We start from the raw sequence: 17,111 nt of genomic DNA on the forward strand, positions 1-17,111 counted from the left end.
CCGACTTACAGTCAGTGATGCAATGTACAATGAATGACGGGGAAGATGCTATGGATTACATTCTCCGGGTGCAGGAGATGTGGAGAGCGGAAACGGGCACGCCCTGGCACCAATCCACATCTCTATTCTATTTCATTATTAAGAGAGGGCTCCCAAAAGAGGTGCAGAAGGCACTCGATAAAATAGCGGGCGTTGAGGCAAAGGGGTGGCCAGAGATCCAAAGTATAATAGTGCACCATTGCAAAAGGATTAAAGAGAGAGAGAAGGAAGTAGCACAGAGAAGGTTGGCAGACGAGGCAAAGTTGGTACAATCAAAACTGGTGAAGGTTGCAGCAGCGGTAGCAGGGCTCCCACTCATGAGGGAGGGAGAAGAAGGAGAGGAGGGGCAAATAGCAATACAAGGAAGAATAGCAGCAAATTGGGCAGGACAAGGACAACGACAGTGGGCTGAGCAGGAGCAGAACGGAGGTCCAACGTGGCAAGAGTGGGCCCCAAGAGGGGGAAGAGGTGGGTACAGGGGCCGAAGAGGAGGACAAGGGTATGGAGGAATGGGAGGAAATGGGTGGCAGGGTCCCAGAGGCCCACAGGGGAGCTGCTGGAATTGTGGGAGATGGGGGCACTACTCAAGAGAGTGCAGGAGCAGACAAAACAACAGGTTCCAGGAGATAGAACAGTACGGTCACCCCCACCCAGGAAGCCCCTATGGCCTCCCCATGGGACAATACCAACAACCGGAAAATGTAGGACAAAGAAGTAACGCACAACTACACGGACATCAGTACAGAACACAAAACCACCCACAGAATAATGACAATATGCAATACACGCCAGGTAACACTTTCGCCACAGTAGCTAACGGAGCTCCTGCTCCCGCACCTTACAGCGGGGTGTCAGTGGTTTCGGGGAACATTTTTGATCAAGGGGGGGCAATGAGACACCCCGCATAGGACAGCCCACAGAGAGCACTTGCGTGTCCAGTACTATCTACGACCCACAATGCATCAGAGGAACCATTGATAGGGGCGCAGATAGGAGACAAGCAGTTCATATTCATGGTGGATTCGGGAGCGGAGAAATCATGCATTAGAGAGGGCCGGTTCCCGTTATCTAATAGAACGTTAGAGACGCAGGGGTTCTCTGGGGCTGTAATTGAAGTTCCTTACACAGAGGCATTGGATGTGACAGTGGGGGGTAAAACAGTGAAAGCACCCTTACTGTACTATGAACACTCTCCCATTAATTTGCTGGGGAGAGATCTCTTAAGCAAGCTAAATATGACAATATCATTCACAGGGAGCGGTATCGTATGTTCGACGCCAGGCATATGCCCCCTCCGCATATTAGCAGTAATACAGGGCCACACAATCATGCAAGAGATCAGAGGGTTACCAAGAAACGAGGAGATGTTTATTGAGGGCATGAGAGCATTGGCTCTCATAGTACCAGAACTAAAAAGGATGGATTGGAGGATCCCAGCCGAATTCCTTTTCCGCCCCATAGTGAGCCCCGACACTGCTCCCGGGTCGGTGCTATCGTTGGATTTACACGCAGTACACGTGTCAGCAAACAGAATATGTGTGATTGGCGTTGACATGGAAGGATGTGAGTGGCGGACAGTACTGTGTACAAATGCAAATATCCCACTGAGGGAGCTCTCGGACGAGGAGCTATTTTCAGACACTGAGACAGATGGCGAAATAGTGATGGAACTGGCAATGCCGTGTGACATTGTAGTTACAGCCAGAAAAACTCAAGTTGAATTAATGGCAGTAGTAGGAGCACCACATGCATTTTTTGATGACGACATGAGGTTAGTACCCACTAACATATGGACAAATGGCCCCCATGATGTGGGGTTATTACATGGGGTTCAGCCTGTGGTAATAAAACTGAAACAGGGAGCAATTCTACCCCGGGTAAAACAATATCCATTGTCACGCGAAGCAGAAGAAGGGATCAGAGAGACACTAGATGCACTGCTAGCACAAGGAATAATAGTGCCCTCAAACTCCCCATGCAACACATGCATTTACCCGATTAAAAAGGCGAAGGGAGGTTCATGGAGGATGATACAAGATTTACGCCCACTCAATGATGTGATTCAGAAGGAGTTCCCTTTAGTCCCGAACCCGGCGACAATACTGTGCAACATTCCGAAAACGGCATCCCACTTCACAGTTATTGACTTAAAAAATGCATTTTTCTCGATTCCCTTAGCAGAAGAGAGCAGGTACTTAACAGCGTTTACACTAGGGGGGAGGAGGTTCGAACACTGCAGACTACCACAAGGATATTGCGAGAGCCCAAGCATATTCAACAGAGTACTACATGAAGATCTGGGGAATTTGTCTGTAGAAAGCACAGTGATTCAGTACGTTGATGATTTATTGGTTTGTGCACAAACTGAGGAAGAGTGTAGAAAGGACTCAATAACACTCCTGACATTATTGGCCAATAAAGGGTACAAGGTGGACAAGGGGAAGTTACAATACTGTCTGACAGAGGTCCTATACTTGGGACAGCTGATATCAAAGGATGGCAAGCGGATCATACCAGACAGGGCACAGGCGATTAGAGCAGTTGGGGCGCCCAAAACAGTAAAAGAGATGCAGAAATTTCTGGGTATGTGCAACTATTGCCGAGCATGGATATTGGATTATGCAGCATACACAAGGCCCTTGTTACAGGCACTAAAAGAGGCACAGCAGGAAAACAAACACATAGAATGGACAGAAGAGATGAACACAGCATTTAACTCACTAAAAGAGCTGATATCAAGCGCTCCAGTACTGGCAAATCCAGATTATGGGCGCGAATTCTTCTTATTTTCACACTGCAAAGGAACACTGATGACAGCAGTACTGACACAAAAGACATCGTTAGGGCACAAACCACTGGCTTACTATAGTGGCACCCTAGACGCAGTAATGCAAGGACATTTCGCGTGCGAGCAATCCCTAGCTGCAGCCGCGTTCGCGATTGAGAAGAGTGCCACTATAGTGATGGGCTGTCCTGTGACACTGTTTGTGGAGCACTCACTCTTTGCAATATTAGAGCGATCAAAGAGCACATTGACGACACAACGCGCCACAGCATATGAAATAATATTGTCCAGCGCAAACATCCATATAGTAAGATGTAAAACAGTGAACCCGGCCACATTCATCACAGAGGCGTGCACCATAGAGGACATGCAGAACCACGACTGCGCTACATACACAGGTGACGAAGGTCAGGATCAAGTGATTTCTGAGAATGCCCTGAACGAGGGAGAGGTGTATTTCGTGGACGGGTCAGCATCAATAGACATGGAGACAGGAGAGAAACATGTGGGTATGGCAGTTGTACGATTAGAAGAAGATGAATACGAGACACTAGTGCAACACCGCCTCCCATCACACTATTCAGCCCAAGCAGCAGAACTAATAGCGCTAATAGAAGCATTGCATGCCGCCAAGGGATGCGCAGTGACAATATATACCGACTCAGCATACATGACAACAACAGTACACGGCGGGTTGGCACGGTGGGGGCGGAGAGGGTTTCGACGAGCAGATGGAACACCAGTTCAACATGCAGAATTATTAAAAGAACTGATTGAGGCCCTGCAAGAGCCCACGGCAGTGGCCATCGTAAAATGCCAAGCCCACACCACAAATACAGATTTTATATCTTTGGGGAACGCGGCAGCAGACGCCGCTGCCAAAGAAGCTTCGTATTTACAGAAAGGTGCAGTAGGAGAGTACATGTTGCACCACACAGCAAGCCAAGAGGTCCCCACAGGATACAACATGATGCCCACGCAGGAAATTATAGAGCTGCAAGAGGGAGCTAGTGCAGAAGAAAAATTGCTGTGGACTAAGAGGGGATGCAGCAAATCGCCGACTGATTTATTGTGGCGACAAAAAAGCTCAGGAAAAGCGGTAATGCCAGTTAAACTGTTAGAAATAGCATTTCAACAACTACACTTTCCTGCACATAACGCAAAGCAACACATAATGGCAGACATACAAGAAGATTGGTTTGCACCTTGCCTCCATGAACACATCACCAGGCTGGCTTTAGAATGCACGACATGTCAAATTTACAACTCAGGTATGACATTGCGCACACTGAGAGGAACGATACCAAAACCAAATGGTCCATTCAGGGAGCTCCACATTGATTATGTAGACATGGGAGAAAGATGTAACGGGGCTCGCTACATGATTGTGGTTGTATGTCCATTTTCGAGGTGGGTGGAGGCAGGCCCCTGTGCGCGCCCTGATGCGAAGGGCGCCGCGAAGTTCCTAGTGCGGGAAGTGTTCCCGCGCTGGGGGATTTGCGACGTTATTCGCTCAGACAACGGCACGCATTTTGTTAATGAACTATTCAAGGAAGTGACTACGCTATTGGGAATAAAGCACAAATTATGTTCGATTTATCATCCTCAAAGTAATGGCGTAGTGGAAAAGATGAACGGTCTGTTAAAAAGCAGATTGTCAAAACTGTGTTTTTCCCTTAAAAAGACCTGGATGTACTGCCTGCCCTTGGCCCTGTTCGAGTTACGAAACCAGCCCAGCAAAGACCACCATTTGTCCCCGCATGAGATCGTCACGGGAAGGAGAATGCACACAGCGCATTCGCCTCTCCGTGAACGTTCTGATGCACACAGAAGCGCAGCGTTATTGGGGGAGGAGTTCACAGAGTATTTGAAAAAACTGACACGGGCAGCGCGCGTAATTGCAAAGCAACTAGCCCCCCCCTCTACAAGAGAGGAGGGGAACACAACAGAAACAGAGAGACTGCCTGAAAACCCATTACAACTAATGCCTGGTGACCACATATATGTCAGAAGTTTTGTGCGAAGGTGGAATGCGCCACGCTTCCATGGCCCTTACGAAGTAGTGTTTTGTACACCCACAGCAGTAAAGGTGAAGGGCCTACGATATTGGGTACACTTGACAGACGTACGCAGAGCCTATAGCGCCGTGGAAGGTGAGGTACAGGACGAGGCACAGGCAACTGCGGACAATGAAGTGGTGCAGAATGAATGATGGAAATTTTGTGTGCATTAAGTGATGAACCTTGGCTGCGACTGGCGCACGACAAGTGTACTGAAATGAATATGTGTATATATATATATATGTCATTTTTTACAACTTTTTAAAGGGTTTTGTAGGGGTTTTTTTTTGTTTTAGAAAAGTTTTTTTTTCTCAACTTTCCTCTTCATATGGGAAATAATGTACGAATAATAATGATTGCAAAGTTACCCTGTCTGTGGACACACCCCCTCCCTTACCCACTCCCATACTTTGTCGGAAAAAAAAAAAAAAAAAAAAAAAGTCACAACGTTATAAATGTTTACATGCTTGTACTTAATGCACTTTTATGTTTCAAACAGGATTTACTATGGCATCGAATGGGCAGCCTGCAACTAATAGATTTGTTAGGTTTAGAGAAATGTTAGTGGATAGATTGACATATTGATACGAATGTGGTTTATCAATGTGTGTTATTGTGTTTTTCATCTCAATGTTTTGCCTAGTGACATATTGGGTCATAGCGTTCATCTCTACCGAGATGAACGAGGGGGGAGGGGGGAGCAACACCACCCTTGCCCCTGGCACGAATTCAATTACAAGTATGAATATCAAAGAAGGTGATTTTTTGGTCTGGGATGGATCACGTCTTGTTTGGGGTTACTACACTACACCATCCACTGCTGCCCCGTTACAATCAAGAGATAAAGATATGAAAAATGACACAATGGTCCTACCTGAAATATATAACAGCCCCACTACCCTTCCCGCCCCGATACAGAACAGCGACTTGTTGTTTATTGAGGAAAATGGAAAAGTAATTACGATGACAGAACACAAATTCATATATGAGGAATTGGAAAAGGGGGGAGGGAATGAGAAAGGGGGGCCTATTCTTTCACCTATCGAAACTAAAAGGTATAGGAGAGGGGAGAGAAGTAGGCGAAGAAGAGAGACAAGCAGGAAGGGGTATGATGAGTATTATGGGTTAGGATTAGATAAGATGGAAGACCCACGACACCCCCACCAAGCAAATAAATGGTATGCAGATATGAGTACAACAGCTAAACAGACAACCAATGAAAGCTGCTATGTCTGTTCGCTTATCCCCCATGCATCAGGTACGCCCAAAGTGTTGTTGCCAAGAGAATTGCCCATTGTGGATGCCCAATGTCTCCTTCATCTCACACTGTGTAGAATAAAGAACACCTTTCAAGCACACGATGTCTCTTTCAAAATGATACAGGACAGCAAAACGTGCTATTCAAAAGCGTCTGGAGTGGTCTGTCTTAAAGAACCTTTCTTTGCAATACAAGGGACGCTGTTTTCCGAAAACAAATGGAAAGATGAAGAAGTACTGTGCAAAGCGGAAGCACTGAAAGGTGTCCAACCAGACAAGCTGCAGTGGATGGAAAAAACGTGCTTACCAATATGGAAAGAACACATCTCTAAACTAACATGGGTAACAGCGATGGAGAAACCCTTCAAGCTACAAAGTGAAATACAAAACGAACTATGTTTCAAGGGAGAAGGAAAAGTGGCAATGGGAACGAATAAAAACTGTAACAAAACTCTCACCATCCCAGACATGAAAAAAGGAACAGCAGCACTAATGGACACATACTGGGTATGCGGGAATCAGGCTTACTTGCACCTTCCCCAGGCATGGAGTGGCAGCTGCTCAATGGCCACTTTGCATTCGGCCTTAATGGTGATTCCAGAAAGTCACGTCGACAAGAATCAAGGAAACGTGAACAAGGATGCCACATCTCCCACTGCAGAAGCGCACCTCTATGTCCTGTCCTCCGGAGGGAAAGAAAAGGAGCTATTACGGAACAAGCGAACATCAAACTACATATCACAAGCATCATCCGATTTATTGGCACAGATCCCAGACAGGTATCGCCTGTTTAGCTCCGTGGAAACATTTTTTGCCTCACTAGTTTCAAGTGTCCAAGCAAGAGCAAATGCAAAATGGCTCCAGATCACACGGTGGGAACTGATTCAGCTGGCCAATGACACTGAAGAGGGGTTCAACATAATAAAGGTGGAACTACGAGCTCTGCGACTAATGACCATGCAGAACAGGTATGTTCTGGACCTGCTAACAGCGATCGATGGAGGTGTTTGCCGAAAAATAGGAAGTGCGTGCTGCACGTTCGTACCTTCTGAAGATGCAGAAAATGGGTCCCTGTCCCACGTCATTGAAGCGGTACATAACCTGGGAGAGAAGATGAAGATGGAAGGTGGGGCCGAAGATAGCTCATGGTTCGACAATCTCTTCTCCTGGGTTCCCTCATGGCTTGGACTGGCGATGAAGTTCTTGATACCAGTTGTGGTGGTCCTCCTCGTGGTGTTCTGCCTATGCCAGGTGGGCCTCCGATGTTGTGCTAATGCAGTCCCTAACGGTGCGATGATGATGGTGACAATGGGCAACTCTGGTGGTACAATTAAGGCGACACAAGAGGTACATGTACAGACAGGAACAGATAACACTCCCAGATACCAGTTAGTGCCTATGTGCCGTGATAAGTACATAGTAGATAAACTATGGCACACCACTATCAAAGAGCCCCGAGATGTGGAACTGGAATGGTATGAGGAGGTCTGGGTAGACTTGGAAGGGACTGGTGACTGTATATATTTAACCTGTACCCCAGATGAGTATGCTAGAAGAGGTGAGAGCTTGAGGGGGGTATGCAGAGCTTGGATGCCTAGAAAAGGAACGCCTGCATGGGATGACGCAGTGATAGAGGAGCAAGAATGTAGAAGATTAGAAGAGCTAAAGAATTCGTTACTTTAGTAACGAAAGGGGGGAAATGTAGGGGAGGACTGGCCGCGAGGCCCTCCTCACCTGCAGCCTTCTCCCCAGGTGAGGACCATGACTCGGTGGCTGTCCCCTCATGCCACCCGGGCCCAGGTGGAGGAGGGTTCACCCGCCGACGACATTGCCCACACGTATCCGTTCCCTGCATATACCAAAATTCAGTTAGGCCTAGAAGCCATCTTGTCTAGCAAACATGGCGTGAGTTCAGCACACTGTAACGAGGCCCCCACCTTTGGAGGGCCTTTCATGCATCCCTGCCGCCGCAGTAGCCTTGGTAGATCCGCTGCGAGCGCGTTCCCATGAGAAAGCCGGGTATGAGCTAACCCGAGATGTTAACACTGTAACATTTCATCGTTCACCATGTAATATTGCACCCGCACGACCTGGTCCGCGAGGCCAGGGTGATGAAAAAACAAGCTGAAGCATTGTTAGCTGAAGAAAGTAGAAAATAATTCAAGTATTGGTATTAATGAACTACCTCTGTTTAAACAGATCCTGCAAACTGTGAATGAACTATAAAGATGCAACGTTACATGATACCACCCCAGGTCTGCACTAGTGCTGCTATAACCACAGAGAAAGATGTTGACCAAATGTATAGCCTTTATCTGTATAAGTGTTCTTACAATTTTATGTAGAAACCTGAACTCATATATGTTTTCTCAATCACCTAAAGCAGCGAGCATCAATTTCTGTAGGCCATAACCTAGAACTACCTCGTGTAACGTTTAATGTACATAAAATAATCACACCATGTAGTAAATATAATGTTAGGTAATGAAAGGTACTCGGACCGACTGTATTAAAGAAATGTGTAACGAAATTGAAATATATATATATGTGTGTTTAAATAACATCAAAATAAGGCGGAACATTATAAAAGCTCCGCATTCAAAAGTTAGCAACGCACGAGGAAAAAACCTTTGTGAATATATGCAAGGCCATTCTCCCTCCCACCCTACCAAGCCTGCCAGATAAGGAAGCTAAGGCCTGTGCCGCGCTCCCTCACCTCCCCCAACCAAGCTGGAGCCGCTTCAGAGAGTCAGAGGCCCCGGTACCGCACCCAAGGCCACAGCCCGCCACCTGTGTTATTTACAGCACGGTAATAAACCCACGTTTGAATCCACTGATCTACCAGCACCCTCTCGTAAATTCCACAACCCTCCCCCTAGACCACCCCAAGAATCATGACCCCGTGCAAAGACGACCCCCATCACTGGGACAAGACACAGAGACCCATTTATATAATAACTTCTAACGCGGTAGACAGACATGTATCATTCGGCTCAGGCCCCAGAGCCCAGCCCCTCGACCTAAAATACCGGTCAGTAGGACACAGGTAAATCTCACCCCAACCGACAACCACCGGACCTCTCACGAGGTGCATTCCTCATGTGTTGCGTTTATCTTGTAAGACAAACTGCTGAGCGATTTATTGATGAACTTAGATGTCGTTTCTTGAATAACTGCAGTGTGCATGGCCTAGGGCAAACGAGTCAGGAAAGGTATTCATCTTTGTCACAGGCTGCCCCAGCATACCAACACCGCTCGGATGACCTCAAGCTGGCCTGCCAGGCCCAACCCAACCCACGAGGCTGACCAGTGACGTCCTCACGCCAAGACCAACCACGCTGCAGCAACACCTATAGTTAGTCGACGCCACCCAATCCCAATTAACTTGTGCCCCCTATAGTGTGTAGGTTCTGATGACGTTTTTTGTATTAGAAATACGCCTGTCTTTGCTATTGTCAGACAGAGCGCTCTCGGAGGTTGCAGAGTTCTTTGCATGCCCTAATCTTTGGATAAACTCCTACTTACGCTCACCCGCACTCTGTCTTGGTCTTATTCCCACTACGGGAGAGTCCCTTATTGTCTCTCATTGCGGGGAGGATCGTGCTGAAATTGGGGGCGCTTCCTTTCACTAGCAACATTTAGTAGCCATACAAGGTAAAAGTGAATGAGCACACCAAAATAATAAAAAAAATGTGAAAATATAGCTGCTGCCGCCAGCTTGTCTTTAAACACATATAAAAGTTACCAAGAATCCCAAGTGTGAAAAGCTAGGGTGATACAAAGGTATGCCCATTGCACTGTATTATAAGGAGATGTGTGCAATGTTAAAAAGTCACTGAATGCAAAAGGGAAGCCACGTTTCCCAGCACGGAGAGTCTGAAGGACGGATCCGTTTCCCCATGACCAAGGAGCAAAAGGCCAGGGGAGTGAAGCTGAAGGCTTCATTTCCCTGTAGAAAGTCAGGACAGGTTCAAAAACAGCAAAACGATTGGGGGTCCATAGAAACTATGGAGGGAAAGTTACAAAAAGAAAATCTTTCCTACCAGTTCCAACTCATCTGCTTAACGATCATACCTTCAAGGCAGCTGTTCCACATATATGCAGGAATTATCACTGGATATGATGCACCGCTCTATAATAGATTAGACTCAGTTAGTAACCCTATTCTGTTTCTAGCCAGTGTCTATACTCATGAGGCAAGCGCGGCCCAGTCTGTAGAGTGACCCCTGCATGTTCGTGTCTCTTAAATTGTGGCTAGTATTTCTTGGAAGGAAGTCAGTCCTGCACTGGACAGGATGCTGTTTAAATCAAATAAAATCCCAGAGCTTCCTTTAAAGAAAGAATCAAAAGGAGGACAATGCAGTTCCTGATATGACTATTAGGTAGAAAAAGAGTAACCAGCACCTCGACATTAGTAATGTAGGGGGTGGAAAGTATGGAAGGGCAAGTACACTGAGGGACAAACAGTTCATTGTAATGCCTTTTGTGTCCTGTGGGTGGCGCACTGGCCAGAAAAGAAGCATAAGGGGAAATGTCATTCTTTTACTTGGACAGGACATTACTTATTTGGTGGCAAAGATAGCGCTGATCATGTCCCTTCTACCCCCACCTACAAGCCAGCCTCTGCAGAAGGGGAGGAGTCCATGTATTTGTGTTTTGAAAGGCAAAGGGCATACGTGCCCATTCTTTCTTTCCCCTGCACTGCATGGATATTCTTTCAATCTACCCTGTCCTGTGTATCCTTTTCAATTTCATGCCTCGGTTTCCCTGCACTTGGCAGTGTGTACACAGAAGAGGCGATTACATCTGCTTAACCGTGCAGTCATATCTCTGAGGCTCAAAGGGTTCCTTTCTTCACAACAAACTTTCCACATGCCAGCAAACATCTCAACACGAAATCTGCAGCACGACCCCTCTCAGGAGCCATAGACCATTTCGACATGAGACCTACAGCGCAATGCCTCTGAGGAGCCACTAGATAACTCTACCCGAGATCCACAACGCAACCCCAATGAGCTGCCACCAGACCCTTCGTTCTGAGATATACAGTGCCACCCCTCTCAGTAGCCACCAGACACCTCGAACAGATATCTAGAGCGTGACCCCTCTGAGGAGCCACCGGACACCTCGACACAAGATCTACACCAAGACCCCTCTGAGGAGCCACCGGACACCTCCACATAAAGTTTACACCGCGGCCCCTCTGAGGAGCCACTGGACACCTCGATACAAGATCTACAGTCCAACTCTGCTGAGCAGCCACTGGGCATCGCAACCCCAAATCTACAGGATGAACCCTCTCAGGAGCCAATGCACACCTCAACCTGAGATTTACAGCACGACCCCTCTGAGAAGCCACCAGACACCTTGACACAAGATCTACAGTGCAAGCGCTTTCACTAGCCATCGCACAGCTCAACCCGAAGTCTACAGCGAAACCCCTCTGAGGAGCCACTGGACACCTCGACCTGAGATTTACAGCACGACCCCTCTGGGGAGCTACCAGACAGCTTGACCCAAAGTTTACACCGCGGCCCCTCTGAGGACCCACTGGACACCTCGATACAAGATCTACATGCAAGCTATCTAAGGAGCCATCGACCACCTCATCCCCAGCCACATAGTTCTGCACTCCACACCCTCCTCACTTGCCACAAGGCCCCTCAAACACAGGACCACAGCACTGCACTTTGCATTGTCTGAAGTAGCCACGAGACCACAAAGACAAACAACCACAGCACTGCACCTCACTGTCTTCACACTAACTAGCCATCAGCTTTGTCCACACAACAAATTACCTCCTCAAACCTCGAACCACAGCATTACATACTTCTCTTCCACCATGCTTCCACCATGCTTGCATCATGCTTCCACCATGCTTGCACCATGCTTCCACCATGCTTGCACCATGCTTGCACCATGCTTCCACCATGCTTGCACCATGCTTGCACCATGCTTCCACCATGCTTGCACCATGCTTGCATCATGCTTCCACCATGCTTGCACCATGCTTCCACCATGCTTGCACCATGCTTCCACCATGCTTCCACCATGCTGATGTCCATCTGCGTCACTGTAACCTTTTAGGAGCCTGTAAGCATTAAGTAACTAGAACCCACACTCGCTTCACAGTCAGGACAGGGTCAAAGTATTATCTGCAAGAACACATGTACTTCTCTACGTAGAACTAGGCAGCACTAAGCACACAGGAAATACATTGCAAACAATAAGTAATTAAAAAAGTGATGGGCAAACACCTACCGAGAGGCCTCACTGGACCCCACAGCAGCTGGTCTACCAGATGTGCTTGATCTGCCGCCTTGCAGGCACTGAAGGCCTGCTTCTACCTGCTCGATGTCTCTCATGCGATCACGGGTGTGGCGCAGTGTGGAAGCCAGACGCATTGGTGAGGGCAACACATGCCTCGGGGAAGTAGTGCAGAAGTGGTGAATTGTCCCATGGCCAGACTCTCTGAAAGGAAACAGAATGCAAGCCTTATTTCTCTTTATGCAGGTGAAGGGGTGCATACATAAGTGGGAAGATGCGTATATAAACGGACAAGGGGGGGGGTGTGTGTGTGTGTGTGTGTGTGTGCGTGTGTGTTCATGTCAAGGGGTGCATTCAGGTGGTGTATGTGGACAGGTGTGTTTCAGCCGTTGAAGACGCACGTGCACAGGTTAATGTGTGTGATGGTGTACATACCTGCACGTGTGTTTGCATGTGCAGGTAAAGGTGTGTATAGCTGAAATTAAGGTCTGGCACATGTAAGGATATGGTGTAGTTAAGGTGAAGTTGTGCACCCTGTTTTGCGGGTGAGCAGATATAAGTATGTTTCTACAGGTAAAGGTGTCTGCCTGTACAGGTGATGAATCTGTGGATCTGTACAGGCAAATGTGCGCTTGAGAACATGTGTGCTTGCACAGGTACAGGTGTGTAGCATTATAAGGCTTGTATGTATGTATGTATGCATCTGCAGCTTTAATAAAGCGATAGGACATAGGCATGGAGAATGCCCCTTCATGATTTGTACAAGTGAGGGCATAAGACTTCTCAAGTGACACTGTGGGTTTGCACACTTGAAGAGGTGGACTTTTGTAAGTGAGAGTTGAAGGTGTGTGCCTTTTGCTGGTGAAGGTGTGCATGGGGGTCCGTTTGTGCATCTCCCCTTCCCTCTTGGTTATGTCAGAAGAAGGGCTGTGGGGATTCAGGGTAGAGTTCTTCCCAGCCCGCCCTGCTGCTCATTGAAGATGATGGCATGCCGGGGTAGGTATGCGCTGGTCACACTCTGGCAGGGCAGCATCACATGTGGCCATTGATTGCTATTTGCTTTAATGTATGTTTGAAATTAGAGAAGATTGTGTGCATTTTCTCATGTACTAATACTAATTAATGTTCCATTACTAATGTAGCCAAAATGGAAAAATCCAATATAGTACCTTGTATTAACATGTCCTTGTTTGTATGCATGCCTCTTGCTTGTTTGGCACAAAACCAGTAGTGCAGTTTCCTGCACTTTCTTTGCACGCTGCACTTTCTTTGCACTTTCATGATGTATTTATTGGATTGCGGGTATTTGTATTGCTGTGTACTAGAGATTTTTGGTAATTAAACAGTCATGTGGTGACCACTAGGTGTTGGTATCACACAACCTGTACTGCACAATTGTGCGACTGCATGAATTCATTTGCATATAGAAATGGTCTGGTAACATGGAATAAAGGAGAATGTATGTCTCCAATTGCAAAAAGCTTATGACTCTCCCTGGAATAAAAATGGGCTCAGGCATCGCAGGGCGACTTGTTATGAATAATGTTTGCTGAGGTTTTCCAATGCTTTCTGTTAGGGTCCCCTTTTGTTTCATTTCGTTTTTACCCATTTCGAGGAGGGGTTACTCACTGAAGGGACCACCGACCCAGTGAGCACTACCCCACTCAATGCTCAAAGCGCCTACGAGGGGGTTCTCTCAGGTCTGGGTTGAGGCACTGAGTAGGGGATGGGGTACACAGGAAAGGGCTGAGGAGTACGATGGGGTATGAATGAGACGGGCAGATGTGTCTTCTTGGACTCCTTAGCTAAAGCCTTGCAGGGGAATGGGACAGTCCCATTCCAAAATGGAGGAATCTCTTCTCAAGACTGATTGGTGGAAAGGCAGTTGTGAGGTGGTATGGAACCTTCACAAGAATTCCAAACAGCCTTTCATCCAAGCCATAGACTAAGGAGATCGCAGATTTAAGAGCTAAAGCAATATCTGAGAATGAAGCTGAAGAAAGACGGACTAGGAAGAAAAAAGGAAGATTTCACTATATGGCATTGGAGATTAGTGAAAGTTCAACTGTTACCTAGAATAAGAAGTCTGGCCTGTTTATAGACTATTACCTTCTAATACACTAAACACGTGGGGGAGTATATACCTGCCTTGCAATCTTCTCCAGGAGCGGCTGTCTATGAAACGTGAAGGTTGTTTTGCAAAGCGTGGTGTTGGGCGGCTCTGAAAATCGGCGCATGTACAGTGTCAATAACCGCAGCGCAGGAGGAGAAAAGGAGAGGCGCGTGGTGGCACTGGCAGTATATGGGTGAGCGTAGCGAGGGATGTGACCTTTTTTTTGGGTGAGTTCGTTCAACGCGCTTCGATTGGTTTTCATCGAAACTGTGTTTATTTTTTGTATCAGCAGTCCATCCTCCAAGCCCTGGCCAGGTTAGAGGAAAGCACTCTATTATGTGAGAGCGCACGAGCGCAGTGAAACCAAGATTGACAGGTATCTGATTAATCAGAGGTGACCATCCCAAAGAATCTGGCCTGGAACCCTTCTTATGTGGCCAGGGAAAGATAGACGCTGCCTGATCCTGACCCTGGGGGTGGTGTTCTGCAGAAGGATCACATGGGAGAGGACTCGGGTCAGTAAGAATGGGAGTATTCTCTGAATAATTTCCCTAATGATCCCACTGTGTTAAAGCTTTATTGTCAAATTGAAGATTTTCATGTTAACACAATTAAGGACATTATGGACTTCAAGGGAAGTTGAAGAGGGACACACCACTAGACCATAGTGAGCGGTGGTTCTAATGACCCACACCTGAGGCAGACCTTTAAATATTTAAAGGCCTGTCAGGTGCAGGTCAGTAGAAGGATGTGGAAGCAGCAGCAGGAGAAAGCAGATGTTGGCGTTGCTACTTTGCCAATAGCGGGACGCTGTGCAGAAAATGTGGTGGAGGTCATGCTGCCCTGGAGATGCAAAGGACAGGAAGCAGTGTTGATGCCAGCTTTCCTGAAGGAGAAACTTGCTCTCTGTGTCCTGCATCTCGCTCCGGTGTGAAGACTTTACTGCATTGCGTGTGGAGCAGTCTAAGCTCCATCCAGTGAGAGACAGCACAGGCAGCAAGAGGCTGACTGTAGCTGTCAGACACGAGTGAAGAACCGATGACCAGCAAAGTGTAAGAAGCGGGTCCGGAGGAAATGCTAAAAGAAACCAGTGAGTTGACCTGAGCTAGGTAACTCCGGGCGCTCCAAAATAGACTGCTGCGCAAGGAAGTACATTTTGAATACCAAACATTTAAAAGGAAGCAGACTGAACGTAATTACCCAAAAGTTGGAGGGTGAACAGAAGGATATGATAACCCACATTACCCAAGCCAAAAGGTGGCAATTGTTAAACAAAGTGAATGCGACTTGCCTGAAAGGAGAGAACCAATAAGAGAACATTGTAACCGGCAACGCCCAAGCCAAAAAATGGCAAATATAAAACAAAGGGGATGCAGTTTTCCCACAGAGAGATATTCAAACAAGGGACATTATTAGCTTCATTGCCAAAGCCAAGAAATGTAAAGGCTGTTTGAATGTAGCAGTCACAGGAGTTGTAAATCACATTGTCAACAACCAACAAGTTGTGTGGAAATAAATAAGAGAGAGCAGCAAGGAAACCCTGCTTGGAGAAAGGATCAAGGGGGAGGGGATTCTAACTTGCATTGCCAATGGCAAATAAATCAATGTAAGAATAATTATCCTTCTGGACAGCATGTTTATGAAACAAGTTATAAGCCAATGGTGTTACAAGTCCAAAGACTTGTCTCAGAATCTGTTGTTGGTTTAATTTTCTCCGTGAAGGAGTCAAGTGTGGAAAGTTGGGAACAAACCTTACCATTGAGTATGAATAGTAGTAGTAGTAGGAGTTTTATCCTGCCAGGCGAGTATTCCAGGAAAGGGACACATAGTGGTTAGTCCAGGCAGGCGAGTGAACCAGGAAGAAAAAAGTTGAAGTACTGTGACTGTGGTAGAAGGTTGTGAAGATAGTGGTGGAATAGAAGTGGAAATTCCACTTCTGTGTTTGATGAACTGTTGTATAACCATCCTGACTGAAGTAGAACTTCTGAATGATCCATCCTGATTAAGGCGTTAAAGAATCTCTTTGTCATTAACTTTTCAATTTGATGTATGGAGAAAGAGACTTTTTGATTTGCCAAGTGGAAGCTTTTTCTTTTTCTTTGTTAACTGAGAAGTCACTTTGCCAAGTGAAGGACATACTGGATACAAAGAACTGTGTATTACACCTGTAGTGGAACTGGACAAAAGAAAATCACTTCCCTGAAATTACATTTGGTTTAAAATATCCTGAATTGATCCAAGGGAAGAGGATCCAAACTTGATCATCAGAGTTTCTGTTTTCTTTACGTTTTAATATATGTCAAGTTACAAAGTTGAAACTGCCAAATGGTTCTTGTATGATTTTGTTGTATGTATTAGTGTGAGCGACACCAATTTTTTGGACACTAAGTAATTTTTCTTTAGTCTTGGTTTTGTTAAGTTAGGGAAAGATAGGCGTTTGTCTCACCCTGTATTAATTATTTTAATAAATGGGGACTTGTGAGAAAACTCCACCAATGTGTCTGTCTGCAATGTCTGACTCCTCACATATGTAAGTGCGGAAGCAAAGAGAAGGAGAGAACAAGTTGTTATTCAGCGTGGCAACACCATA

General features: G+C 46.5%; 1 protein-coding gene across 1 annotated transcript in view; it reads right to left on the reverse strand.

Annotated features, from left to right (window-relative positions):
* Positions 1–17,111, reverse strand: part of TTC6 (tetratricopeptide repeat domain 6) — a 1,171,050-nt gene that overhangs the window by 1,076,944 nt on the left and 76,995 nt on the right. The window contains exon 3 of the mRNA XM_069638410.1: positions 12,403–12,612. Within this exon, the coding sequence (XP_069494511.1) occupies positions 12,403–12,612 (210 nt within the window). The remainder of the gene's footprint in view (positions 1–12,402; positions 12,613–17,111) is intronic.

This window comes from Ambystoma mexicanum, chromosome 14, assembly GCF_040938575.1.
Source record: "Ambystoma mexicanum isolate Mex_15411 chromosome 14, UKY_AmexF1_1, whole genome shotgun sequence".
NCBI lineage: Eukaryota > Metazoa > Chordata > Amphibia > Caudata > Ambystomatidae > Ambystoma > Ambystoma mexicanum.